The sequence below is a fragment of the Anopheles funestus genome, assembly GCF_943734845.2.
Source record: "Anopheles funestus chromosome X unlocalized genomic scaffold, idAnoFuneDA-416_04 X_unloc_26, whole genome shotgun sequence".
NCBI classification, from domain to species: domain Eukaryota; kingdom Metazoa; phylum Arthropoda; class Insecta; order Diptera; family Culicidae; genus Anopheles; species Anopheles funestus.
Genome location: NW_026045150.1, coordinates 421,107 through 448,659, shown reverse-complemented (window position 1 = coordinate 448,659; position 27,553 = coordinate 421,107). Strand labels below are relative to the sequence as shown.

The 27,553-nt window shown below is 39.9% G+C and overlaps 1 protein-coding gene across 3 annotated transcripts; it reads right to left on the bottom strand.

Moving 5' to 3' along the window:
• Window positions 1-118: 118 nt before the first annotated feature.
• Window positions 119-12,212, bottom strand: LOC125773266 (uncharacterized). Of its 3 annotated transcripts, none has more exons than XM_049444316.1 (2): window positions 11,512-12,212; window positions 119-954 (listed from the first exon to the last, which is right to left on the bottom strand). In XM_049444316.1, exons 1-2 carry the CDS (start codon window positions 12,016-12,018, stop codon window positions 553-555), a joined length of 909 nt encoding a protein of 302 aa, XP_049300273.1. In that variant the 5' UTR covers window positions 12,019-12,212; the 3' UTR covers window positions 119-552. The 3 variants fall into 3 exon arrangements, 1 of the variants encoding a protein (XP_049300273.1); XR_007419998.1 differs by lacking the exon at window positions 119-954 and adding an exon at window positions 10,610-10,944; XR_007419999.1 differs by lacking the exon at window positions 119-954 and adding an exon at window positions 10,610-10,755.
• Window positions 12,213-27,553: the final 15,341 nt, after the last annotated feature.

Below are 27,553 nucleotides of genomic sequence, written 5' to 3'. Positions count from 1 at the left end.
TCTTTGTACCTCGAATAACTTTTTCCACAGACAACTTAGCACATCGGCGTAGAATAACTTTTGGTAGCTGATGAGCAGATCTTTCCAAATCTGTGTTACAATCGAAGATCCATTGGAAACTGACCGAGTTATAAGCATCCAAAGTGGCAAAATGAGGAATTTTTTAGGAAAAATTGAGAAAATTTTAAGTCTTTGTACCTCGAATAACTTTTTCCACAGACAACTTAGCACATCGGCGTAGAATAACTTTTGGTAGCTGATGAGCAGATCTTTCCAAATCTGTGTTACAATTGAAGATCCATTGGAAACTGACCGAGTTATAAGCATCCAAAGTGGCAAAATGAGGAATTTTTTAGGAAAAATTGGGAAAATTTTAAGTCTTTGTACCTCGAATAACTTTTTCCACAGACAACTTAGCACATCGGCGTAGAATAACTTTTGGTAGCTGATGAGCAGATCTTTCCAAATCTGTGTTACAATTGAAGATCCATTGGAAACTGACCGAGTTATAAGCATCCAAAGTGGCAAAATGAGGAATTTTTTAGGAAAAATTCAGAAAATTTTAAGTCTTTGTACCTCGAATAACTTTTTCCACAGACAACTTAGCACATCGGCGTAGAATAACTTTTGGTAGCTGATGAGCAGATCTATCCAAATCTGTGTTACAATTGAAGATCCATTGGAAACTGACCGAGTTATAAGCATCCAAAGTGGCAAAATGAGGAATTTTTTAGGATAAATTGGGAAAATTTTAAGTCTTTGTACCTCGAATAACTTTTTCCACAGACAATTTAGCACATCGGCGTAGAATAACTTTTGGTAGCTGATAAGCAGATCTTTCCAAATCTGTGTTACAATTGAAGATCCATTGGAAACTGACCGAGTTATAAGCATCCAAAGTGGCAAAATGAGGAATTTTTTAGGAAAAATTGAGAAAATTTTAAGTCTTTGTACCTCGAATAACTTTTTCCACAGACAACTTAGCACATCGGCGTAGAATAACTTTTGGTAGCTAATGACCAGATCTATCCAAATATGTGCTACAATTGAAGATCCATTGGAAACTGACCGAGTTATAAGCATCCAAAGTGGCAAAATGAGGAATTTTTTTGGAAAAGTTGAGAAAATGTTAAGTCTGTGTACCTCGAATAACTTTTTCCACAGACAACTTAGCACATCGGCGTAGAATAACTTTTGGTAGCTAATAACCAGATCTATCCAAATATGTGCCACAATTGAAGATCCATTGGAAACTGACCGAGTTATAAGCATCCAAAGTGGCAAAATGGGTAAAATTGTAAGGTCCAAAGCCAAGGGTAATTTTTTTTATTCCTCTAATAACTTCTAGCACAGACATTGAATCGGTTGGTGATGTATGGATAAAATGTAGCAAACAGTTGGAACTATCCATAAAATCTTAAAGATTGACGATCCAATGTATAGAACCGGAGTAATATGCGAAACTTGGTGAAAAATCGAGTGAAAAATTAACCATAAACTGTTTTTGGCCCATAACTCGAATACTGGACGTCGGAGGGGGGTGCCGTAGAACAATTTTTTGTAGCCCTTGAAATTACCTTTCGAATGATATATAGTGGTTTTTTGGTCAAAAAGTGACCCCGAGACTAGTAACGCTCCATACACAAAACCGCCTAAAAAGATTTGGTTTTGCAAAATTTTGAAAAGTGCGTCAAAAAATTTTTTTCAAAAAGTACCAAATCGTGATCAGAACTCACTATAGACCATAAAAAGTGAAATCCGATGATCATTTGCAACACTTGGTCAATCGAGAAAAATTTCACTTTTTTACTAGAGTCGGATACCCTGAACGAAAAATCGCTCAAGTGATGGTTTTTGGCCAATAACTCGAATACTAGACGTCGGAAAGGGGTGTCGTAGAACAATTTTTTGTAGCCCTTGAAATTACCTTTCGAATGATATATAGTGGTCTTTTGGTCAAAAAGTGACCCCTAGTCTAGTAACCCTCCATACACAAAACCGCCTAAAAAGTTTTGGTTTTGCAAAATTTTGAAAATTGCGTCAAAAAAAATTCTTCAAAAAGTACCAAATCGTGATCAGAACTCACTATAGACCATAAAAAGTGAAATCCGATGATCATTTGCAACACTTGGTCAATCGAGAAAAATTTCACTTTTTTACTAGAGTCGGATACCCTGAACGAAAAATCGCTCAAGTGATGGTTTTTGGCCAATAACTCGAATACTAGACGTCGGAAAGGGGTGTCGTAGAACAATTTTTTGTAGCCCTTGAAATTACCTTTCGAATGATATATAGTGGTTTTTTGGTCAAAAAGTGACCCCTAGTCTAGTAACGCTCCATACAAAAAACCGCCTAAAAAGTTTTGGTTTTGCAAAATTTTGAAAAGTTCAAAAAAATTTTTTTTTCAAAAACTACTAAAACGTGATAAGAACTTACTATAGACCATGAAAAGTGATATCCGATGATAATTTGCAAAAGTTGGTAACTAGTAAAAAATTTCACTTTTTTACTAGAGTCGGGTACCCGTACATTGAACATTTTGTATGGAAAACAACACTTGGTGCACCAAACTTTGTACCGCGAATAACTTTTTTGCCCGGCATCGGAGCGCATGGTCGTGGAACAACTTTTTGTAGCGCGTCACGAGACGCATCTAATTCTGAAGAAAGATCGAGAAAATGTTGAAAATTGACCGAGTTATGGCAGGTGAAAGAAAAAGCTTAGGTCGCGAATAACTTTTTTGCCCGACATCGGAGCACATGGTCGTGGAAGACTTTTAGCGAATAACTTTTTTGCCCGGCATCGGAGCGCATGGTTGTGGAAAAACTTTTTGTAGCGCGTCACGAGACGCATCTAATTCTGAAGAAAGATCGAGAAAATGTTGAAAATTGGCCGAGTTATGGCAGGTGAAAGAAAAAGTTTAGGTCGCGAATAACTTTTTTGCCCGACATCGGAGCACATGGTCGTGGAAGACTTTTAGCTTGCATTTATCGAGATCTATCCAAATCACAAAGAAAATCCAAAATCGGTCGGTAAATGACTGAGATATGGGCAAAAATAGGTTGAAACGTGCGCACCTTACTCGGTGGACACAAATCGGTACATAAAAAAAGTTATTCGCGAATAACTTTTGTGCCCTACGTCTGAGCACATGGGTGTAGAATACTTTTTGGTAGAATTTCACGAGATGTAACTAAAACAGAAGAAATTTTGGAAAAATGTTGAAAATTCACCGAGTTACATCGAAGAATAGGTGCAAATGTGAACATTTTGCATGGAAGACAACACTTGGTGCACCAAACTTTGTACCGCGAATAACTTTTTTGCCCGGCATCGGAGCGCATTGTCGTGGAACAACTTTTTGTAGCGCGTCACGAGACGCATCTAATTCTGAAGAAAGATCGAGAAAATGTTGAAAATTGACCGAGTTATGGCAGGTGAAAGAAAAAGCTTAGGTCGCGAATAACTTTTTTGCCCGACATCGGAGCACATGGTCGTGGAAGACTTTTAGCTTGCATTTGTCGAGATCTATCCAAATCACAAAGAAAATCCAAAATCGGTCGGTAAATGACTGAGATATGGGCAAAAATAGGTTGAAACGTGCGCACCTTACTCGGTGGACACAAATCGGTACACAAAACAGGTTTTTCGCGAATAACTTTTGTGCCCTACGTCTGAGCACATGGGTGTAGAATACTTTTTGGTAGAATTTCACGAGATGTAACTAAAACAGAAGAAATTTTGGAAAAATGTTGAAAATTCACCGAGTTACATCGAAGAATAGGTGCAAATGTGAACATTTTGCATGGAAGACAACACTTGGTGCACCAAACTTTGTACCGCGAATAACTTTTTTGCCCGGCATCGGAGCGCATTGTCGTGGAACAACTTTTTGTAGCGCGTCACGAGACGCATCTAATTCTGAAGAAAGATCGAGAAAATGTTGAAAAGTGACCGAGTTATGGCAGGTGAAAGAAAAAGCTTAGGTCGCGAATAACTTTTTTGCCCGACATCGGAGCACATGGTCGTGGAAGACTTTTAGCTTGCATTTGTCGAGATCTATCCAAATCACAAAGAAAATCCAAAATCGGTCGGTAAATGACTGAGATATGGGCAAAAATAGGTTGAAACGTGCGCACCTTACTCGGTGGACACAAATCGGTACACAAAACAGGTTTTTCGCGAATAACTTTTGTGCCCTACGTCTGAGCACATGGGTGTAGAATACTTTTTGGTAGAATTTCACGAGATGTAACTAAAACAGAAGAAATTTTGGAAAAATGTTGAAAATTCACCGAGTTACATCGAAGAATAGGTGCAAATGTGAACATTTTGTATGGAAGACAACACTTGGTGCACCAAACTTTGTACCGCGAATAACTTTTTTGCCCGGCATCGGAGCGCATGGTCGTGGAACAACTTTTTGTAGCGCGTCACGAGACGCATCTAATTCTGGAAAAAGATCGAGAAAATGTTGAAAGTTGACCGAGTTATGGCAGGTGAAAGAAAAAGCTTAGGTCGCAAATAACTTTTTTGCCCGACATCGGAGCACATGGTCGTGGAAGACTTTTAGCTTGCATTTGTCGAGATCTATCCAAATCACAAAGAAAATCCAAAATCGGTCGGTAAATGACTGAGATATGGGCAAAAATAGGTTGAAACGTGCGCACCTTACTCGGTGGACACAAATCGGTACACAAAACAGGTTTTTCGCGAATAACTTTTGTGCCCTACGTCTGAGCACATGGGTGTAGAATACTTTTTGGTAGAATTTCACGAGATGTAACTAAAACAGAAGAAATTTTGGAAAAATGTTGAAAATTCACCGAGTTACATCGAAGAATAGGTGCAAATGTGAACATTTTGTATGGAAAACAACAGTTGGTGCACCAAACTTTGTACCGCGAATAACTTTTTTGCCCGGCATCGGAGCGCATGGTCGTGGAACAACTTTTTTGTAGCGCGTCACGAGACGCATCTAATTCTGAAGAAAGATCGAGAAAATGTTGAAAATTGGCCGAGTTATGGCAGGTGAAAGAAAAAGCTTAGGTCGCGAATAACTTTTTTGCCCGACATCGGAGCACATGGTCGTGGAAGACTTTTAGCTTGCATTTGTCGAGATCTATCCAAATCACAAAGAAAATCCAAAATCGGTCGGTAAATGACTGAGATATGGGCAAAAATAGGTTGAAACGTGGCACCGGGGTTGAACGGGGTTGAAATAGGCACCTTACTCGGTGGACACAAATCGGTACATAAAACAGGTTTTTCGCGAATAACTTTTGTGCCCTACGTCTGAGCACATGGGTGTAGAATACTTTTTGGTAGAATTTCACGAGATGTAACTAAAACAGAAGAAATTTTGGAAAAATGTTGAAAATTCACCGAGTTACATCGAAGAATAGGTGCAAATGTGAACATTTTGTATGGAAAACAACAGTTGGTGCACCAAACTTTGTACCGCGAATAACTTTTTTGCCCGGCATCGGAGCGCATGGTCGTGGAACAACTTTTTGTAGCGCGTCACAAGACGCATCTAATTCTGAAGAAAGATCGAGAAAATATTGAAAATTGACCGAGTTATGGCAGGTGAAAGAAAAAGTTTAGGTCGCGAATAACTTTTTTGCCCGACATCGGAGCACATGGTCGTGGAAGACTTTTAGCTTGCATTTGTCGAGATCTATCCAAATCACAAAGAAAATCCAAAATCGGTCGGTAAATGACTGAGATATGGGCAAAAATAGGTTGAAACGTGGCACCGGGGTTGAACGGGGTTGAAATAGGTTGAAATAGAGGTTTTTCGCGAATAACTTTTGTGCCCTACGTCTGAGCACATGGGTGTAGAATACTTTTTGGTAGAATTTCACGAGATGTAACTAAAACAGAAGAAATTTTGGAAAAATGTTGAAAATTCACCGAGTTACATCGAAGAATAGGTGCAAATGTGAACATTTTGTATGGAAAACAACAGTTGGTGCACCAAACTTTGTACCGCGAATAACTTTTTTGCCCGGCATCGGAGCGCATGGTCGTGGAACAACTTTTTGTAGCGCGTCACGAGACGCATCTAATTCTGAAGAAAGATCGAGAAAATGTTGAAAATTGACCGAGTTATGGCAGGTTAAAGAAAAAGTTTAGGTCGCGAATAACTTTTTTGCCCGACATCGGAGCACATGGTCGTGGAAGACTTTTAGCTTGCATTTATCGAGATCTATCCAAATCACAAAGAAAATCCAAAATCGGACGGTAAATGACTGAGATATGGGCAAAAATAGGTTGAAACGTGGCACCGGGGTTGAACGGGGTTGAAATAGGCACCTTACTCGGTGGACACAAATCGGTACATAAAACAGGTTTTTCGCGAATAACTTTTGTGCCCTACGTCTGAGCACATGGGTGTAGAATACTTTTTGGTAGAATTTCACGAGATGTAACTAAAACAGAAGAAATTTTGGAAAAATGTTGAAAATTCACCGAGTTACATCGAAGAATAGGTGCAAATGTGAACATTTTGCATGGAAGACAACACTTGGTGCACCAAACTTTGTACCGCGAATAACTTTTTTGCCCGGCATCGGAGCGCATGGTCGTGGAACAACTTTTTGTAGCGCGTCACGAGACGCATCTAATTCTGAAGAAAGATCGAGAAAATGTTGAAAATTGGCCGAGTTATGGCAGGTGAAAGAAAAAGCTTAGGTCGCGAATAACTTTTTTGCCCGACATCGGAGCACATGGTCGTGGAAGATTTTTAGCTTGCATTTGTCGAGATCTATCCAAATCACAAAGAAAATCCAAAATCGGTCGGTAAATGACTGAGATATGGGCAAAAATAGGTTGAAACGTGGCACCGGGGTTGAACGGGGTTGAAATAGGTTGAAATAGAGGTTTTTCGCGAATAACTTTTGTGCCCTACGTCTGAGCACATGGGTGTAGAATACTTTTTGGTAGAATTTCACGAGATGTAACTAAAACAGAAGAAATTTTGGAAAAATGTTGAAAATTCACCGAGTTACATCGAAGAATAGGTGCAAATGTGAACATTTTGTATGGAAAACAACAGTTGGTGCACCAAACTTTGTACCGCGAATAACTTTTTTGCCCGGCATTGGAGCGCATGGTCGTGGAACAACTTTTTGTAGCGCGTCACGAGACGCATCTAATTCTGAAGAAAGATCGAGAAAATATTGAAAATTGGCCGAGTTATGGCAGGTGAAAGAAAAAGTTTAGGTCGCGAATAACTTTTTTGCCCGACATCGGAGCACATGGTCGTGGAAGACTTTTAGCTTGCATTTATCGAGATCTATCCAAATCACAAAGAAAATCCAAAATCGGTCGGTAAATGACTGAGATATGGGCAAAAATAGGTTGAAACGTGGCACCGGGGTTGAACGGGGTTGAAATAGGCACCTTACTCGGTGGACACAAATCGGTACATAAAACAGGTTTTTCGCGAATAACTTTTGTGCCCTACGTCTGAGCACATGGGTGTAGAATACTTTTTGGTAGAATTTCACGAGATGTAACTAAAACAGAAGAAATTTTGGAAAAATGTTGAAAATTCACCGAGTTACATCGAAGAATAGGTGCAAATGTGAACATTTTGCATGGAAGACAACACTTGGTGCACCAAACTTTGTACCGCGAATAACTTTTTTGCCCGGCATCGGAGCGCATGGTCGTGGAACAACTTTTTGTAGCGCGTCACGAGACGCATCTAATTCTGAAGAAAGATCGAGAAAATGTTGAAAATTGGCCGAGTTATGGCAGGTGAAAGAAAAAGCTTAGGTCGCGAATAACTTTTTTGCCCGACATCGGAGCACATGGTCGTGGAAGATTTTTAGCTTGCATTTGTCGAGATCTATCCAAATCACAAAGAAAATCCAAAATCGGTCGGTAAATGACTGAGATATGGGCAAAAATAGGTTGAAACGTGGCACCGGGGTTGAACGGGGTTGAAATAGGTTGAAATAGAGGTTTTTCGCGAATAACTTTTGTGCCCTACGTCTGAGCACATGGGTGTAGAATACTTTTTGGTAGAATTTCACGAGATGTAACTAAAACAGAAGAAATTTTGGAAAAATGTTGAAAATTCACCGAGTTACATCGAAGAATAGGTGCAAATGTGAACATTTTGTATGGAAAACAACAGTTGGTGCACCAAACTTTGTACCGCGAATAACTTTTTTGCCCGGCATTGGAGCGCATGGTCGTGGAACAACTTTTTGTAGCGCGTCACGAGACGCATCTAATTCTGAAGAAAGATCGAGAAAATATTGAAAATTGGCCGAGTTATGGCAGGTGAAAGAAAAAGTTTAGGTCGCGAATAACTTTTTTGCCCGACATCGGAGCACATGGTCGTGGAAGACTTTTAGCTTGCATTTATCGAGATCTATCCAAATCACAAAGAAAATCCAAAATCGGTCGGTAAATGACTGAGATATGGGCAAAAATAGGTTGAAACGTGGCACCGGGGTTGAACGGGGTTGAAATAGGCACCTTACTCGGTGGACACAAATCGGTACATAAAACAGGTTTTTCGCGAATAACTTTTGTGCCCTACGTCTGAGCACATGGGTGTAGAATACTTTTTGGTAGAATTTCACGAGATGTAACTAAAACAGAAGAAATTTTGGAAAAATGTTGAAAATTCACCGAGTTACATCGAAGAATAGGTGCAAATGTGAACATTTTGTATGGAAAACAACAGTTGGTGCACCAAACTTTGTACCGCGAATAACTTTTTTGCCCGGCATCGGAGCGCATGGTCGTGGAACAACTTTTTGTAGCGCGTCACGAGACGCATCTAATTCTGAAGAAAGATCGAGAAAATGTTGAAAATTGACCGAGTTATGGCAGGTGAAAGAAAAAGTTTAGGTCGCGAATAACTTTTTTGCCCGACATCGGAGCACATGGTCGTGGAAGACTTTTAGCTTGCATTTGTCGAGATCTATCCAAATCACAAAGAAAATCCAAAACCGGTCGGTAAATGACTGAGATATGGGCAAAAATAGGTTGAAACGTGGCACCGGGGTTGAACGGGGTTGAAATAGGTTGAAATAGAGGTTTTTCGCGAATAACTTTTGTGCCCTACGTCTGAGCACATGGGTGTAGAATACTTTTTGGTAGAATTTCACGAGATGTAACTAAAACAGAAGAAATTTTGGAAAAATGTTGAAAATTCACCGAGTTACATCGAAGAATAGGTGCAAATGTGAACATTTTGTATGGAAAACAACAGTTGGTGCACCAAACTTTGTACCGCGAATAACTTTTTTGCCCGGCATCGGAGCGCATGGTCGTGGAACAACTTTTTGTAGCGCGTCACAAGACGCATCTAATTCTGAAGAAAGATCGAGAAAATGTTGAAAATTGACCGAGTTATGGCAGGTGAAAGAAAAAGTTTAGGTCGCGAATAACTTTTTTGCCCGACATCGGAGCACATGGTCGTGGAAGACTTTTAGCTTGCATTTATCGAGATCTATCCAAATCACAAAGAAAATCCAAAATCGGTCGGTAAATGACTGAGATATAGTCAAAAATAGAAATTGAAATGCGAATCGCGAGAAATCAGCCTGAAGGTAGGCAATTCGTATAAGCCATTCAAAGTATTAGAAGCTACTTTTTCAAATAACTTTTTCCACAGACAACTTAGCACATCGGCGTAGAATAATTTTTGGTAGCTGATGAGCAGATCTTTCCAAATCTGTGTTACAATTGAAGATCCATTGGAAACTGACCGAGTTATAAGCATCCAAAGTGGCAAAATGAGGAATTTTTTAGGAAAAGTTGAGAAAATGTTAGGTATTTGTACCTCGAATAACTTTTTCCACAAACAACTTAGCACATCGGCGTAGAATAATTTTTGGTAGCTAATGACCAGATCTATCCAAATATGTGTTACAATTGAAGATCCATTGGAAACTGACCGAGTTATAAGCATCCAAAGTGGCAAAATGAGGAATTTTTTTGGAAAAGTTGAGAAAATGTTAAGTCTTTGTACCTCGAATAACTTTTTCCACAGACAACTTAGCACATCGGCGTAGAATAACTTTTGGTAGCTAATGACCAGATCTATCCAAATATGTGCTACAATTGAAGATCCATTGGAAACTGACCGAGTTATAAGCATCCAAAGTGGCAAAATGAGGACTTTTTTTGGAAAAGTTGAGAAAATGTTAAGTCTTTGTACCTCGAATAACTTTTTCCACAGACAACTTAGCACATCGGCGTAGAATAACTTTTGGTAGCTAATGACCAGATCTATCCAAATATGTGCTACAATTGAAGATCCATTGGAAACTGTCCGAGTTATAAGCATCCAAAGTGGCAAAATGAGGAATTTTTTTGGAAAAGTTGAGAAAATGTTAAGTCTTTGTACCTCGAATAACTTTTTCCACAGACAACTTAGCACATCGGCGTAGAATAACTTTTGGTAGCTAATGACCAGATCTATCCAAATATGTGCTACAATTGAAGATCCATTGGAAACTGACCGAGTTATAAGCATCCAAAGTGGCAAAATGAGGAATTTTTTTGGAAAAGTTGAGAAAATGTTAAGTCTTTGTACCTCGAATAACTTTTTCCACAGACAACTTAGCACATCGGCGTAGAATAACTTTTGGTAGCTAATGACCAGATCTATCCAAATATGTGCTACAATTGAAGATCCATTGGAAACTGACCGAGTTATAAGCATCCAAAGTGGCAAAATGAGGAATTTTTTGGAAAAGTTGAGAAAATGTTAAGTCTTTGTACCTCGAATAACTTTTTCCACAGACAACTTAGCACATCGGCGTAGAATAACTTTTGGTAGCTGATGAGCAGATCTTTCCAAATCTGTGTTACAATCGAAGATCCATTGGAAACTGACCGAGTTATAAGCATCCAAAGTGGCAAAATGAGGAATTTTTTAGGAAAAATTGAGAAAATTTTAAGTCTTTGTACCTCGAATAACTTTTTCCACAGACAACTTAGCACATCGGCGTAGAATAACTTTTGGTAGCTGATGAGCAGATCTTTCCAAATCTGTGTTACAATTGAAGATCCATTGGAAACTGACCGAGTTATAAGCATCCAAAGTGGCAAAATGAGGAATTTTTTAGGAAAAATTGGGAAAATTTTAAGTCTTTGTACCTCGAATAACTTTTTCCACAGACAACTTAGCACATCGGCGTAGAATAACTTTTGGTAGCTGATGAGCAGATCTTTCCAAATCTGTGTTACAATTGAAGATCCATTGGAAACTGACCGAGTTATAAGCATCCAAAGTGGCAAAATGAGGAATTTTTTAGGAAAAATTCAGAAAATTTTAAGTCTTTGTACCTCGAATAACTTTTTCCACAGACAACTTAGCACATCGGCGTAGAATAACTTTTGGTAGCTGATGAGCAGATCTATCCAAATCTGTGTTACAATTGAAGATCCATTGGAAACTGACCGAGTTATAAGCATCCAAAGTGGCAAAATGAGGAATTTTTTAGGATAAATTGGGAAAATTTTAAGTCTTTGTACCTCGAATAACTTTTTCCACAGACAATTTAGCACATCGGCGTAGAATAACTTTTGGTAGCTGATAAGCAGATCTTTCCAAATCTGTGTTACAATTGAAGATCCATTGGAAACTGACCGAGTTATAAGCATCCAAAGTGGCAAAATGAGGAATTTTTTAGGAAAAATTGAGAAAATTTTAAGTCTTTGTACCTCGAATAACTTTTTCCACAGACAACTTAGCACATCGGCGTAGAATAACTTTTGGTAGCTAATGACCAGATCTATCCAAATATGTGCTACAATTGAAGATCCATTGGAAACTGACCGAGTTATAAGCATCCAAAGTGGCAAAATGAGGAATTTTTTTGGAAAAGTTGAGAAAATGTTAAGTCTGTGTACCTCGAATAACTTTTTCCACAGACAACTTAGCACATCGGCGTAGAATAACTTTTGGTAGCTAATAACCAGATCTATCCAAATATGTGCCACAATTGAAGATCCATTGGAAACTGACCGAGTTATAAGCATCCAAAGTGGCAAAATGGGTAAAATTGTAAGGTCCAAAGCCAAGGGTAATTTTTTTTATTCCTCTAATAACTTCTAGCACAGACATTGAATCGGTTGGTGATGTATGGATAAAATGTAGCAAACAGTTGGAACTATCCATAAAATCTTAAAGATTGACGATCCAATGTATAGAACCGGAGTAATATGCGAAACTTGGTGAAAAATCGAGTGAAAAATTAACCATAAACTGTTTTTGGCCCATAACTCGAATACTGGACGTCGGAGGGGGGTGCCGTAGAACAATTTTTTGTAGCCCTTGAAATTACCTTTCGAATGATATATAGTGGTTTTTTGGTCAAAAAGTGACCCCGAGACTAGTAACGCTCCATACACAAAACCGCCTAAAAAGATTTGGTTTTGCAAAATTTTGAAAAGTGCGTCAAAAAATTTTTTTCAAAAAGTACCAAATCGTGATCAGAACTCACTATAGACCATAAAAAGTGAAATCCGATGATCATTTGCAACACTTGGTCAATCGAGAAAAATTTCACTTTTTTACTAGAGTCGGATACCCTGAACGAAAAATCGCTCAAGTGATGGTTTTTGGCCAATAACTCGAATACTAGACGTCGGAAAGGGGTGTCGTAGAACAATTTTTTGTAGCCCTTGAAATTACCTTTCGAATGATATATAGTGGTCTTTTGGTCAAAAAGTGACCCCTAGTCTAGTAACCCTCCATACACAAAACCGCCTAAAAAGTTTTGGTTTTGCAAAATTTTGAAAATTGCGTCAAAAAAAATTTTTCAAAAAGTACCAAATCGTGATCAGAACTCACTATAGACCATAAAAAGTGAAATCCGATGATCATTTGCAACACTTGGTCAATCGAGAAAAATTTCACTTTTTTACTAGAGTCGGATACCCTGAACGAAAAATCGCTCAAGTGATGGTTTTTGGCCAATAACTCGAATACTAGACGTCGGAAAGGGGTGTCGTAGAACAATTTTTTGTAGCCCTTGAAATTACCTTTCGAATGATATATAGTGGTTTTTTGGTCAAAAAGTGACCCCTAGTCTAGTAACGCTCCATACAAAAAACCGCCTAAAAAGTTTTGGTTTTGCAAAATTTTGAAAAGTTCAAAAAAATTTTTTTTTCAAAAACTACTAAAACGTGATAAGAACTTACTATAGACCATGAAAAGTGATATCCGATGATAATTTGCAAAAGTTGGTAACTAGTAAAAAATTTCACTTTTTTACTAGAGTCGGGTACCCGTACATTGAACATTTTGTATGGAAAACAACACTTGGTGCACCAAACTTTGTACCGCGAATAACTTTTTTGCCCGGCATCGGAGCGCATGGTCGTGGAACAACTTTTTGTAGCGCGTCACGAGACGCATCTAATTCTGAAGAAAGATCGAGAAAATGTTGAAAATTGACCGAGTTATGGCAGGTGAAAGAAAAAGCTTAGGTCGCGAATAACTTTTTTGCCCGACATCGGAGCACATGGTCGTGGAAGACTTTTAGCGAATAACTTTTTTGCCCGGCATCGGAGCGCATGGTTGTGGAAAAACTTTTTGTAGCGCGTCACGAGACGCATCTAATTCTGAAGAAAGATCGAGAAAATGTTGAAAATTGGCCGAGTTATGGCAGGTGAAAGAAAAAGTTTAGGTCGCGAATAACTTTTTTGCCCGACATCGGAGCACATGGTCGTGGAAGACTTTTAGCTTGCATTTATCGAGATCTATCCAAATCACAAAGAAAATCCAAAATCGGTCGGTAAATGACTGAGATATGGGCAAAAATAGGTTGAAACGTGCGCACCTTACTCGGTGGACACAAATCGGTACATAAAAAAGGTTTTTCGCGAATAACTTTTGTGCCCTACGTCTGAGCACATGGGTGTAGAATACTTTTTGGTAGAATTTCACGAGATGTAACTAAAACAGAAGAAATTTTGGAAAAATGTTGAAAATTCACCGAGTTACATCGAAGAATAGGTGCAAATGTGAACATTTTGCATGGAAGACAACACTTGGTGCACCAAACTTTGTACCGCGAATAACTTTTTTGCCCGGCATCGGAGCGCATTGTCGTGGAACAACTTTTTGTAGCGCGTCACGAGACGCATCTAATTCTGAAGAAAGATCGAGAAAATGTTGAAAATTGACCGAGTTATGGCAGGTGAAAGAAAAAGCTTAGGTCGCGAATAACTTTTTTGCCCGACATCGGAGCACATGGTCGTGGAAGACTTTTAGCTTGCATTTGTCGAGATCTATCCAAATCACAAAGAAAATCCAAAATCGGTCGGTAAATGACTGAGATATGGGCAAAAATAGGTTGAAACGTGCGCACCTTACTCGGTGGACACAAATCGGTACACAAAACAGGTTTTTAGCGAATAACTTTTGTGCCCTACGTCTGAGCACATGGGTGTAGAATACTTTTTGGTAGAATTTCACGAGATGTAACTAAAACAGAAGAAATTTTGGAAAAATGTTGAAAATTCACCGAGTTACATCGAAGAATAGGTGCAAATGTGAACATTTTGCATGGAAGACAACACTTGGTGCACCAAACTTTGTACCGCGAATAACTTTTTTGCCCGGCATCGGAGCGCATTGTCGTGGAACAACTTTTTGTAGCGCGTCACGAGACGCATCTAATTCTGAAGAAAGATCGAGAAAATGTTGAAAATTGACCGAGTTATGGCAGGTGAAAGAAAAAGCTTAGGTCGCGAATAACTTTTTTGCCCGACATCGGAGCACATGGTCGTGGAAGACTTTTAGCTTGCATTTGTCGAGATCTATCCAAATCACAAAGAAAATCCAAAATCGGTCGGTAAATGACTGAGATATGGGCAAAAATAGGTTGAAACGTGCGCACCTTACTCGGTGGACACAAATCGGTACACAAAACAGGTTTTTCGCGAATAACTTTTGTGCCCTACGTCTGAGCACATGGGTGTAGAATACTTTTTGGTAGAATTTCACGAGATGTAACTAAAACAGAAGAAATTTTGGAAAAATGTTGAAAATTCACCGAGTTACATCGAAGAATAGGTGCAAATGTGAACATTTTGTATGGAAGACAACACTTGGTGCACCAAACTTTGTACCGCGAATAACTTTTTTGCCCGGCATCGGAGCGCATGGTCGTGGAACAACTTTTTGTAGCGCGTCACGAGACGCATCTAATTCTGGAAAAAGATCGAGAAAATGTTGAAAGTTGACCGAGTTATGGCAGGTGAAAGAAAAAGCTTAGGTCGCAAATAACTTTTTTGCCCGACATCGGAGCACATGGTCGTGGAAGACTTTTAGCTTGCATTTGTCGAGATCTATCCAAATCACAAAGAAAATCCAAAATCGGTCGGTAAATGACTGAGATATGGGCAAAAATAGGTTGAAACGTGCGCACCTTACTCGGTGGACACAAATCGGTACACAAAACAGGTTTTTCGCGAATAACTTTTGTGCCCTACGTCTGAGCACATGGGTGTAGAATACTTTTTGGTAGAATTTCACGAGATGTAACTAAAACAGAAGAAATTTTGGAAAAATGTTGAAAATTCACCGAGTTACATCGAAGAATAGGTGCAAATGTGAACATTTTGTATGGAAAACAACAGTTGGTGCACCAAACTTTGTACCGCGAATAACTTTTTTGCCCGGCATCGGAGCGCATGGTCGTGGAACAACTTTTTGTAGCGCGTCACGAGACGCATCTAATTCTGAAGAAAGATCGAGAAAATGTTGAAAATTGGCCGAGTTATGGCAGGTGAAAGAAAAAGCTTAGGTCGCGAATAACTTTTTTGCCCGACATCGGAGCACATGGTCGTGGAAGACTTTTAGCTTGCATTTGTCGAGATCTATCCAAATCACAAAGAAAATCCAAAATCGGTCGGTAAATGACTGAGATATGGGCAAAAATAGGTTGAAACGTGGCACCGGGGTTGAACGGGGTTGAAATAGGCACCTTACTCGGTGGACACAAATCGGTACATAAAACAGGTTTTTCGCGAATAACTTTTGTGCCCTACGTCTGAGCACATGGGTGTAGAATACTTTTTGGTAGAATTTCACGAGATGTAACTAAAACAGAAGAAATTTTGGAAAAATGTTGAAAATTCACCGAGTTACATCGAAGAATAGGTGCAAATGTGAACATTTTGTATGGAAAACAACAGTTGGTGCACCAAACTTTGTACCGCGAATAACTTTTTTGCCCGGCATCGGAGCGCATGGTCGTGGAACAACTTTTTGTAGCGCGTCACAAGACGCATCTAATTCTGAAGAAAGATCGAGAAAATATTGAAAATTGACCGAGTTATGGCAGGTGAAAGAAAAAGTTTAGGTCGCGAATAACTTTTTTGCCCGACATCGGAGCACATGGTCGTGGAAGACTTTTAGCTTGCATTTGTCGAGATCTATCCAAATCACAAAGAAAATCCAAAATCGGTCGGTAAATGACTGAGATATGGGCAAAAATAGGTTGAAACGTGGCACCGGGGTTGAACGGGGTTGAAATAGGTTGAAATAGAGGTTTTTCGCGAATAACTTTTGTGCCCTACGTCTGAGCACATGGGTGTAGAATACTTTTTGGTAGAATTTCACGAGATGTAACTAAAACAGAAGAAATTTTGGAAAAATGTTGAAAATTCACCGAGTTACATCGAAGAATAGGTGCAAATGTGAACATTTTGTATGGAAAACAACAGTTGGTGCACCAAACTTTGTACCGCGAATAACTTTTTTGCCCGGCATCGGAGCGCATGGTCGTGGAACAACTTTTTGTAGCGCGTCACGAGACGCATCTAATTCTGAAGAAAGATCGAGAAAATGTTGAAAATTGACCGAGTTATGGCAGGTTAAAGAAAAAGTTTAGGTCGCGAATAACTTTTTTGCCCGACATCGGAGCACATGGTCGTGGAAGACTTTTAGCTTGCATTTATCGAGATCTATCCAAATCACAAAGAAAATCCAAAATCGGACGGTAAATGACTGAGATATGGGCAAAAATAGGTTGAAACGTGGCACCGGGGTTGAACGGGGTTGAAATAGGCACCTTACTCGGTGGACACAAATCGGTACATAAAACAGGTTTTTCGCGAATAACTTTTGTGCCCTACGTCTGAGCACATGGGTGTAGAATACTTTTTGGTAGAATTTCACGAGATGTAACTAAAACAGAAGAAATTTTGGAAAAATGTTGAAAATTCACCGAGTTACATCGAAGAATAGGTGCAAATGTGAACATTTTGCATGGAAGACAACACTTGGTGCACCAAACTTTGTACCGCGAATAACTTTTTTGCCCGGCATCGGAGCGCATGGTCGTGGAACAACTTTTTGTAGCGCGTCACGAGACGCATCTAATTCTGAAGAAAGATCGAGAAAATGTTGAAAATTGGCCGAGTTATGGCAGGTGAAAGAAAAAGCTTAGGTCGCGAATAACTTTTTTGCCCGACATCGGAGCACATGGTCGTGGAAGATTTTTAGCTTGCATTTGTCGAGATCTATCCAAATCACAAAGAAAATCCAAAATCGGTCGGTAAATGACTGAGATATGGGCAAAAATAGGTTGAAACGTGGCACCGGGGTTGAACGGGGTTGAAATAGGTTGAAATAGAGGTTTTTCGCGAATAACTTTTGTGCCCTACGTCTGAGCACATGGGTGTAGAATACTTTTTGGTAGAATTTCACGAGATGTAACTAAAACAGAAGAAATTTTGGAAAAATGTTGAAAATTCACCGAGTTACATCGAAGAATAGGTGCAAATGTGAACATTTTGTATGGAAAACAACAGTTGGTGCACCAAACTTTGTACCGCGAATAACTTTTTTGCCCGGCATTGGAGCGCATGGTCGTGGAACAACTTTTTGTAGCGCGTCACGAGACGCATCTAATTCTGAAGAAAGATCGAGAAAATATTGAAAATTGGCCGAGTTATGGCAGGTGAAAGAAAAAGTTTAGGTCGCGAATAACTTTTTTGCCCGACATCGGAGCACATGGTCGTGGAAGACTTTTAGCTTGCATTTATCGAGATCTATCCAAATCACAAAGAAAATCCAAAATCGGTCGGTAAATGACTGAGATATGGGCAAAAATAGGTTGAAACGTGGCACCGGGGTTGAACGGGGTTGAAATAGGCACCTTACTCGGTGGACACAAATCGGTACATAAAACAGGTTTTTCGCGAATAACTTTTGTGCCCTACGTCTGAGCACATGGGTGTAGAATACTTTTTGGTAGAATTTCACGAGATGTAACTAAAACAGAAGAAATTTTGGAAAAATGTTGAAAATTCACCGAGTTACATCGAAGAATAGGTGCAAATGTGAACATTTTGTATGGAAAACAACAGTTGGTGCACCAAACTTTGTACCGCGAATAACTTTTTTGCCCGGCATCGGAGCGCATGGTCGTGGAACAACTTTTTGTAGCGCGTCACGAGACGCATCTAATTCTGAAGAAAGATCGAGAAAATGTTGAAAATTGACCGAGTTATGGCAGGTGAAAGAAAAAGTTTAGGTCGCGAATAACTTTTTTGCCCGACATCGGAGCACATGGTCGTGGAAGACTTTTAGCTTGCATTTGTCGAGATCTATCCAAATCACAAAGAAAATCCAAAACCGGTCGGTAAATGACTGAGATATGGGCAAAAATAGGTTGAAACGTGGCACCGGGGTTGAACGGGGTTGAAATAGGTTGAAATAGAGGTTTTTCGCGAATAACTTTTGTGCCCTACGTCTGAGCACATGGGTGTAGAATACTTTTTGGTAGAATTTCACGAGATGTAACTAAAACAGAAGAAATTTTGGAAAAATGTTGAAAATTCACCGAGTTACATCGAAGAATAGGTGCAAATGTGAACATTTTGTATGGAAAACAACAGTTGGTGCACCAAACTTTGTACCGCGAATAACTTTTTTGCCCGGCATCGGAGCGCATGGTCGTGGAACAACTTTTTGTAGCGCGTCACAAGACGCATCTAATTCTGAAGAAAGATCGAGAAAATATTGAAAATTGACCGAGTTATGGCAGGTGAAAGAAAAAGTTTAGGTCGCGAATAACTTTTTTGCCCGACATCGGTGCACATGGTCGTGGAAGACTTTTAGCTTGCATTTGTCGAGATCTATCCAAATCACAAAGAAAATCCAAAATCGGTCGGTAAATGACTGAGATATGGGCAAAAATAGGTTGAAACGTGGCACCGGGGTTGAACGGGGTTGAAATAGGTTGAAATAGAGGTTTTTCGCGAATAACTTTTGTGCCCTACGTCTGAGCACATGGGTGTAGAATACTTTTTGGTAGAATTTCACGAGATGTAACTAAAACAGAAGAAATTTTGGAAAAATGTTGAAAATTCACCGAGTTACATCGAAGAATAGGTGCAAATGTGAACATTTTGTATGGAAAACAACACTTGGTGCACCAAACTTTGTACCGCGAATAACTTTTTTGCCCGGCATCGGAGCGCATGGTCGTGGAACAACTTTTTGTAGCGCGTCACAAGACGCATCTAATTCTGAAGAAAGATCGAGAAAATGTTGAAAATTGGCCGAGTTATGGCAGGTGAAAGAAAAAGTTTAGGTCGCGAATAACTTTTTTGCCCGACATCGGAGCACATGGTCGTGGAAGACTTTTAGCTTGCATTTATCGAGATCTATCCAAATCACAAAGAAAATCCAAAATCGGTCGGTAAATGACTGAGATATGGGCAAAAATAGGTTGAAACGTGGCACCGGGGTTGAACGGGGTTGAAATAGGTTGAAATAGAGGTTTTTCGCGAATAACTTTTGTGCCCTACGTCTGAGCACATGGGTGTAGAATACTTTTTGGTAGAATTTCACGAGATGTAACTAAAACAGAAGAAATTTTGGAAAAATGTTGAAAATTCACCGAGTTACATCGAAGAATAGGTGCAAATGTGAACATTTTGTATGGAAAACAACACTTGGTGCACCAAACTTTGTACCGCGAATAACTTTTTTGCCCGGCATCGGAGCGCATGGTCGTGGAACAACTTTTTGTAGCGCGTCACGAGACGCATCTAATTCTGAAGAAAGATCGAGAAAATGTTGAAAATTGACCGAGTTATGGCAGGTTAAAGAAAAAGTTTAGGTCGCGAATAACTTTTTTGCCCGACATCGGAGCACATGGTCGTGGAAGACTTTTAGCTTGCATTTATCGAGATCTATCCAAATCACAAAGAAAATCCAAAATCGGTCGGTAAATGACTGAGATATGGGCAAAAATAGGTTGAAACGTGGCACCGGGGTTGAACGGGGTTGAAATAGGTTGAAATAGAGGTTTTTCGCGAATAACTTTTGTGCCCTACGTCTGAGCACATGGGTGTAGAATACTTTTTGGTAGAATTTCACGAGATGTAACTAAAACAGAAGAAATTTTGGAAAAATGTTGAAAATTCACCGAGTTACATCGAAGAATAGGTGCAAATGTGAACATTTTGTATGGAAAACAACAGTTGGTGCACCAAACTTTGTACCGCGAATAACTTTTTTGCCCGGCATCGGAGCGCATGGTCGTGGAACAACTTTTTGTAGCGCGTCACAAGACGCATCTAATTCTGAAGAAAGATCGAGAAAATGTTGAAAATTGGCCGAGTTATGGCAGGTGAAAGAAAAAGCTTAGGTCGCGAATAACTTTTTTGCCCGACATCGGAGCACATGGTCGTGGAAGACTTTTAGCTTGCATTTGTCGAGATCTATCCAAATCACAAAGAAAATCCAAAATCGGTCGGTAAATGACTGAGATATGGGCAAAAATAGGTTGAAACGTGGCACCGGGGTTGAACGGGGTTGAAATAGGCACCTTACTCGGTGGACACAAATCGGTACATAAAACAGGTTTTTCGCGAATAACTTTTGTGCCCTACGTCTGAGCACATGGGTGTAGAATACTTTTTGGTAGAATTTCACGAGATGTAACTAAAACAGAAGAAATTTTGGAAAAATGTTGAAAATTCACCGAGTTACATCGAAGAATAGGTGCAAATGTGAACATTTTGCATGGAAGACAACACTTGGTGCACCAAACTTTGTACCGCGAATAACTTTTTTGCCCGGCATCGGAGCGCATGGTCGTGGAACAACTTTTTGTAGCGCGTCACGAGACGCATCTAATTCTGAAGAAAGATCGAGAAAATGTTGAAAATTGGCCGAGTTATGGCAGGTGAAAGAAAAAGCTTAGGTCGCGAATAACTTTTTTGCCCGACATCGGAGCACATGGTCGTGGAAGACTTTTAGCTTGCATTTGTCGAGATCTATCCAAATCACAAAGAAAATCCAAAATCGGTCGGTAAATGACTGAGATATGGGCAAAAATAGGTTGAAACGTGGCACCGGGGTTGAACGGGGTTGAAATAGGCACCTTACTCGGTGGACACAAATCGGTACATAAAACAGGTTTTTCGCGAATAACTTTTGTGCCCTACGTCTGAGCACATGGGTGTAGAATACTTTTTGGTAGAATTTCACGAGATGTAACTAAAACAGAAGAAATTTTGGAAAAATGTTGAAAATTCACCGAGTTACATCGAAGAATAGGTGCAAATGTGAACATTTTGTATGGAAAACAACACTTGGTGCACCAAACTTTGTACCGCGAATAACTTTTTTGCCCGGCATCGGAGCGCATGGTCGTGGAACAACTTTTTGTAGCGCGTCACGAGACGCATCTAATTCTGAAGAAAGATCGAGAAAATGTTGAAAATTGGCCGAGTTATGGCAGGTGAAAGAAAAAGTTTAGGTCGCGAATAACTTTTTTGCCCGACATCGGAGCACATGGTCGTGGAAGACTTTTAGCTTGCATTTATCGAGATCTATCCAAATCACAAAGAAAATCCAAAATCGGTCGGTAAATGACTGAGATATGGGCAAAAATAGGTTGAAACGTGGCACCGGGGTTGAACGGGGTTGAAATAGGCACCTCACTCGGTGGACACAAATCGGTACATAAAACAGGTTTTTCGCGAATAACTTTTGTGCCCTACGTCTGAGCACATGGGTGTAGAATACTTTTTGGTAGAATTTCACGAGATGTAACTAAAACAGAAGAAATTTTGGAAAAATGTTGAAAATTCACCGAGTTACATCGAAGAATAGGTGCAAATGTGAACATTTTGTATGGAAAACAACAGTTGGTGCACCAAACTTTGTACCGCGAATAACTTTTTTGCCCGGCATCGGAGCGCATGGTCGTGGAACAACTTTTTGTAGCGCGTCACGAGACGCATCTAATTCTGAAGAAAGATCGAGAAAATGTTGAAAATTGGCCGAGTTATGGCAGGTGAAAGAAAAAGCTTAGGTCGCGAATAACTTTTTTGCCCGACATCGGAGCACATGGTCGTGGAAGACTTTTAGCTTGCATTTGTCGAGATCTATCCAAATCACAAAGAAAATCCAAAATCGGTCTGTAAATGACTGAGATATGGGCAAAAATAGGTTGAAACGTGGCACCGGGGTTGAACGGGGTTGAAATAGGTTGAAATAGAGGTTTTTCGCGAATAACTTTTGTGCCCTACGTCTGAGCACATGGGTGTAGAATACTTTTTGGTAGAATTTCACGAGATGTAACTAAAACAGAAGAAATTTTGGAAAAATGTTGAAAATTCACCGAGTTACATCGAAGAATAGGTGCAAATGTGAACATTTTGTATGGAAAACAACAGTTGGTGCACCAAACTTTGTACCGCGAATAACTTTTTTGCCCGGCATCGGAGCGCATGGTCGTGGAACAACTTTTTGTAGCGCGTCACAAGACGCATCTAATTCTGAAGAAAGATCGAGAAAATATTGAAAATTGACCGAGTTATGGCAGGTGAAAGAAAAAGTTTAGGTCGCGAATAACTTTTTTGCCCGACATCGGTGCACATGGTCGTGGAAGACTTTTAGCTTGCATTTGTCGAGATCTATCCAAATCACAAAGAAAATCCAAAATCGGTCGGTAAATGACTGAGATATGGGCAAAAATAGGTTGAAACGTGGCACCGGGGTTGAACGGGGTTGAAATAGGTTGAAATAGAGGTTTTTCGCGAATAACTTTTGTGCCCTACGTCTGAGCACATGGGTGTAGAATACTTTTTGGTAGAATTTCACGAGATGTAACTAAAACAGAAGAAATTTTGGAAAAATGTTGAAAATTCACCGAGTTACATCGAAGAATAGGTGCAAATGTGAACATTTTGTATGGAAAACAACACTTGGTGCACCAAACTTTGTACCGCGAATAACTTTTTTGCCCGGCATCGGAGCGCATGGTCGTGGAACAACTTTTTGTAGCGCGTCACGAGACGCATCTAATTCTGAAGAAAGATCGAGAAAATGTTGAAAATTGGCCGAGTTATGGCAGGTGAAAGAAAAAGTTTAGGTCGCGAATAACTTTTTTGCCCGACATCGGAGCACATGGTCGTGGAAGACTTTTAGCTTGCATTTATCGAGATCTATCCAAATCACAAAGAAAATCCAAAATCGGTCGGTAAATGACTGAGATATGGGCAAAAATAGGTTGAAACGTGGCACCGGGGTTGAACGGGGTTGAAATAGGTTGAAATAGAGGTTTTTCGCGAATAACTTTTGTGCCCTACGTCTGAGCACATGGGTGTAGAATACTTTTTGGTAGAATTTCACGAGATGTAACTAAAACAGAAGAAATTTTGGAAAAATGTTGAAAATTCACCGAGTTACATCGAAGAATAGGTGCAAATGTGAACATTTTGCATGGAAGACAACACTTGGTGCACCAAACTTTGTACCGCGAATAACTTTTTTGCCCGGCATCGGAGCGCATGGTCGTGGAACAACTTTTTGTAGCGCGTCACGAGACGCATCTAATTCTGAAGAAAGATCGAGAAAATGTTGAAAATTGGCCGAGTTATGGCAGGTGAAAGAAAAAGCTTAGGTCGCGAATAACTTTTTTGCCCGACATCGGAGCACATGGTCGTGGAAGACTTTTAGCTTGCATTTGTCGAGATCTATCCAAATCACAAAGAAAATCCAAAATCGGTCGGTAAATGACTGAGATATGGGCAAAAATAGGTTGAAACGTGGCACCGGGGTTGAACGGGGTTGAAATAGGCACCTTACTCGGTGGACACAAATCGGTACATAAAACAGGTTTTTCGCGAATAACTTTTGTGCCCTACGTCTGAGCACATGGGTGTAGAATACTTTTTGGTAGAATTTCACGAGATGTAACTAAAACAGAAGAAATTTTGGAAAAATGTTGAAAATTCACCGAGTTACATCGAAGAATAGGTGCAAATGTGAACATTTTGTATGGAAAACAACACTTGGTGCACCAAACTTTGTACCGCGAATAACTTTTTTGCCCGGCATCGGAGCGCATGGTCGTGGAACAACTTTTTGTAGCGCGTCACGAGACGCATCTAATTCTGAAGAAAGATCGAGAAAATGTTGAAAATTGGCCGAGTTATGGCAGGTGAAAGAAAAAGTTTAGGTCGCGAATAACTTTTTTGCCCGACATCGGAGCACATGGTCGTGGAAGACTTTTAGCTTGCATTTATCGAGATCTATCCAAATCACAAAGAAAATCCAAAATCGGTCGGTAAATGACTGAGATATGGGCAAAAATAGGTTGAAACGTGGCACCGGGGTTGAACGGGGTTGAAATAGGCACCTCACTCGGTGGACACAAATCGGTACATAAAACAGGTTTTTCGCGAATAACTTTTGTGCCCTACGTCTGAGCACATGGGTGTAGAATACTTTTTGGTAGAATTTCACGAGATGTAACTAAAACAGAAGAAATTTTGGAAAAATGTTGAAAATTCACCGAGTTACATCGAAGAATAGGTGCAAATGTGAACATTTTGTATGGAAAACAACAGTTGGTGCACCAAACTTTGTACCGCGAATAACTTTTTTGCCCGGCATCGGAGCGCATGGTCGTGGAACAACTTTTTGTAGCGCGTCACGAGACGCATCTAATTCTGAAGAAAGATCGAGAAAATGTTGAAAATTGGCCGAGTTATGGCAGGTGAAAGAAAAAGCTTAGGTCGCGAATAACTTTTTTGCCCGACATCGGAGCACATGGTCGTGGAAGACTTTTAGCTTGCATTTGTCGAGATCTATCCAAATCACAAAGAAAATCCAAAATCGGTCTGTAAATGACTGAGATATGGGCAAAAATAGGTTGAAACGTGGCACCGGGGTTGAACGGGGTTGAAATAGGTTGAAATAGAGGTTTTTCGCGAATAACTTTTGTGCCCTACGTCTGAGCACATGGGTGTAGAATACTTTTTGGTAGAATTTCACGAGATGTAACTAAAACAGAAGAAATTTTGGAAAAATGTTGAAAATTCACCGAGTTACATCGAAGAATAGGTGCAAATGTGAACATTTTGTATGGAAAACAACAGTTGGTGCACCAAACTTTGTACCGCGAATAACTTTTTTGCCCGGCATCGGAGCGCATGGTCGTGGAACAACTTTTTGTAGCGCGTCACAAGACGCATCTAATTCTGAAGAAAGATCGAGAAAATATTGAAAATTGACCGAGTTATGGCAGGTGAAAGAAAAAGTTTAGGTCGCGAATAACTTTTTTGCCCGACATCGGTGCACATGGTCGTGGAAGACTTTTAGCTTGCATTTGTCGAGATCTATCCAAATCACAAAGAAAATCCAAAATCGGTCGGTAAATGACTGAGATATGGGCAAAAATAGGTTGAAACGTGGCACCGGGGTTGAACGGGGTTGAAATAGGTTGAAATAGAGGTTTTTCGCGAATAACTTTTGTGCCCTACGTCTGAGCACATGGGTGTAGAATACTTTTTGGTAGAATTTCACGAGATGTAACTAAAACAGAAGAAATTTTGGAAAAATGTTGAAAATTCACCGAGTTACATCGAAGAATAGGTGCAAATGTGAACATTTTGTATGGAAAACAACAGTTGGTGCACCAAACTTTGTACCGCGAATAACTTTTTTGCCCGGCATCGGAGCGCATGGTCGTGGAACAACTTTTTGTAGCGCGTCACGAGACGCATCTAATTCTGAAGAAAGATCGAGAAAATGTTGAAAATTGGCCGAGTTATGGCAGGTGAAAGAAAAAGTTTAGGTCGCGAATAACTTTTTTGCCCGACATCGGAGCACATGGTCGTGGAAGACTTTTAGCTTGCATTTATCGAGATCTATCCAAATCACAAAGAAAATCCAAAATCGGTCGGTAAATGACTGAGATATGGGCAAAAATAGGTTGAAACGTGGCACCGGGGTTGAACGGGGTTGAAATAGGTTGAAATAGAGGTTTTTCGCGAATAACTTTTGTGCCCTACGTCTGAGCACATGGGTGTAGAATACTTTTTGGTAGAATTTCACGAGATGTAACTAAAACAGAAGAAATTTTGGAAAAATGTTGAAAATTCACCGAGTTACATCGAAGAATAGGTGCAAATGTGAACATTTTGTATGGAAAACAACAGTTGGTGCACCAAACTTTGTACCGCGAATAACTTTTTTGCCCGGCATCGGAGCGCATGGTCGTGGAACAACTTTTTGTAGCGCGTCACAAGACGCATCTAATTCTGAAGAAAGATCGAGAAAATATTGAAAATTGACCGAGTTATGGCAGGTGAAAGAAAAAGTTTAGGTCGCGAAAAACTTTTTTGCCCGACATCGGAGCACATGGTCGTGGAAGACTTTTAGCTTGCATTTGTCGAGATCTATCCAAATCACAAAGAAAATCCAAAATCGGTCGGTAAATGACTGAGATATGGGCAAAAATAGGTTGAAACGTGGCACCGGGGTTGAACGGGGTTGAAATAGGTTGAAATAGAGGTTTTTCGCGAATAACTTTTGTGCCCTACGTCTGAGCACATGGGTGTAGAATACTTTTTGGTAGAATTTCACGAGATGTAACTAAAACAGAAGAAATTTTGGAAAAATGTTGAAAATTCACCGAGTTACATCGAAGAATAGGTGCAAATGTGAACATTTTGTATGGAAAACAACACTTGGTGCACCAAACTTTGTACCGCGAATAACTTTTTTGCCCGGCATCGGAGCGCATGGTCGTGGAACAACTTTTTGTAGCGCGTCACGAGACGCATCTAATTCTGAAGAAAGATCGAGAAAATGTTGAAAATTGGCCGAGTTATGGCAGGTGAAAGAAAAAGCTTAGGTCGCGAATAACTTTTTTGCCCGACATCGGAGCACATGGTCGTGGAAGACTTTTAGCTTGCATTTGTCGAGATCTATCCAAATCACAAAGAAAATCCAAAATCGGTCGGTAAATGACTGAGATATGGGCAAAAATAGGTTGAAACGTGGCACCGGGGTTGAACGGGGTTGAAATAGGTTGAAATAGAGGTTTTTCGCGAATAACTTTTGTGCCCTACGTCTGAGCACATGGGTGTAGAATACTTTTTGGTAGAATTTCACGAGATGTAACTAAAACAGAAGAAATTTTGGAAAAATGTTGAAAATTCACCGAGTTACATCGAAGAATAGGTGCAAATGTGAACATTTTGTATGGAAAACAACACTTGGTGCACCAAACTTTGTACCGCGAAT

What these genes read in the sequence shown, in the direction of transcription:
- LOC125773266 (XM_049444316.1), bottom strand. Translation starts at nt 12,018, where the DNA reads ATGCTTATAACTCGGTCAGTTTCCAATGGATCTTCAATTGTGGCACAT. An exon ending in TGTGGAAAAAGTTATTCGAG is followed by an intron (nt 955 to 11,511) that starts GTACAAAGACTT and finishes AAGTTATTCGAG; the next exon opens with GTACAAAGACTTAAAATTTT.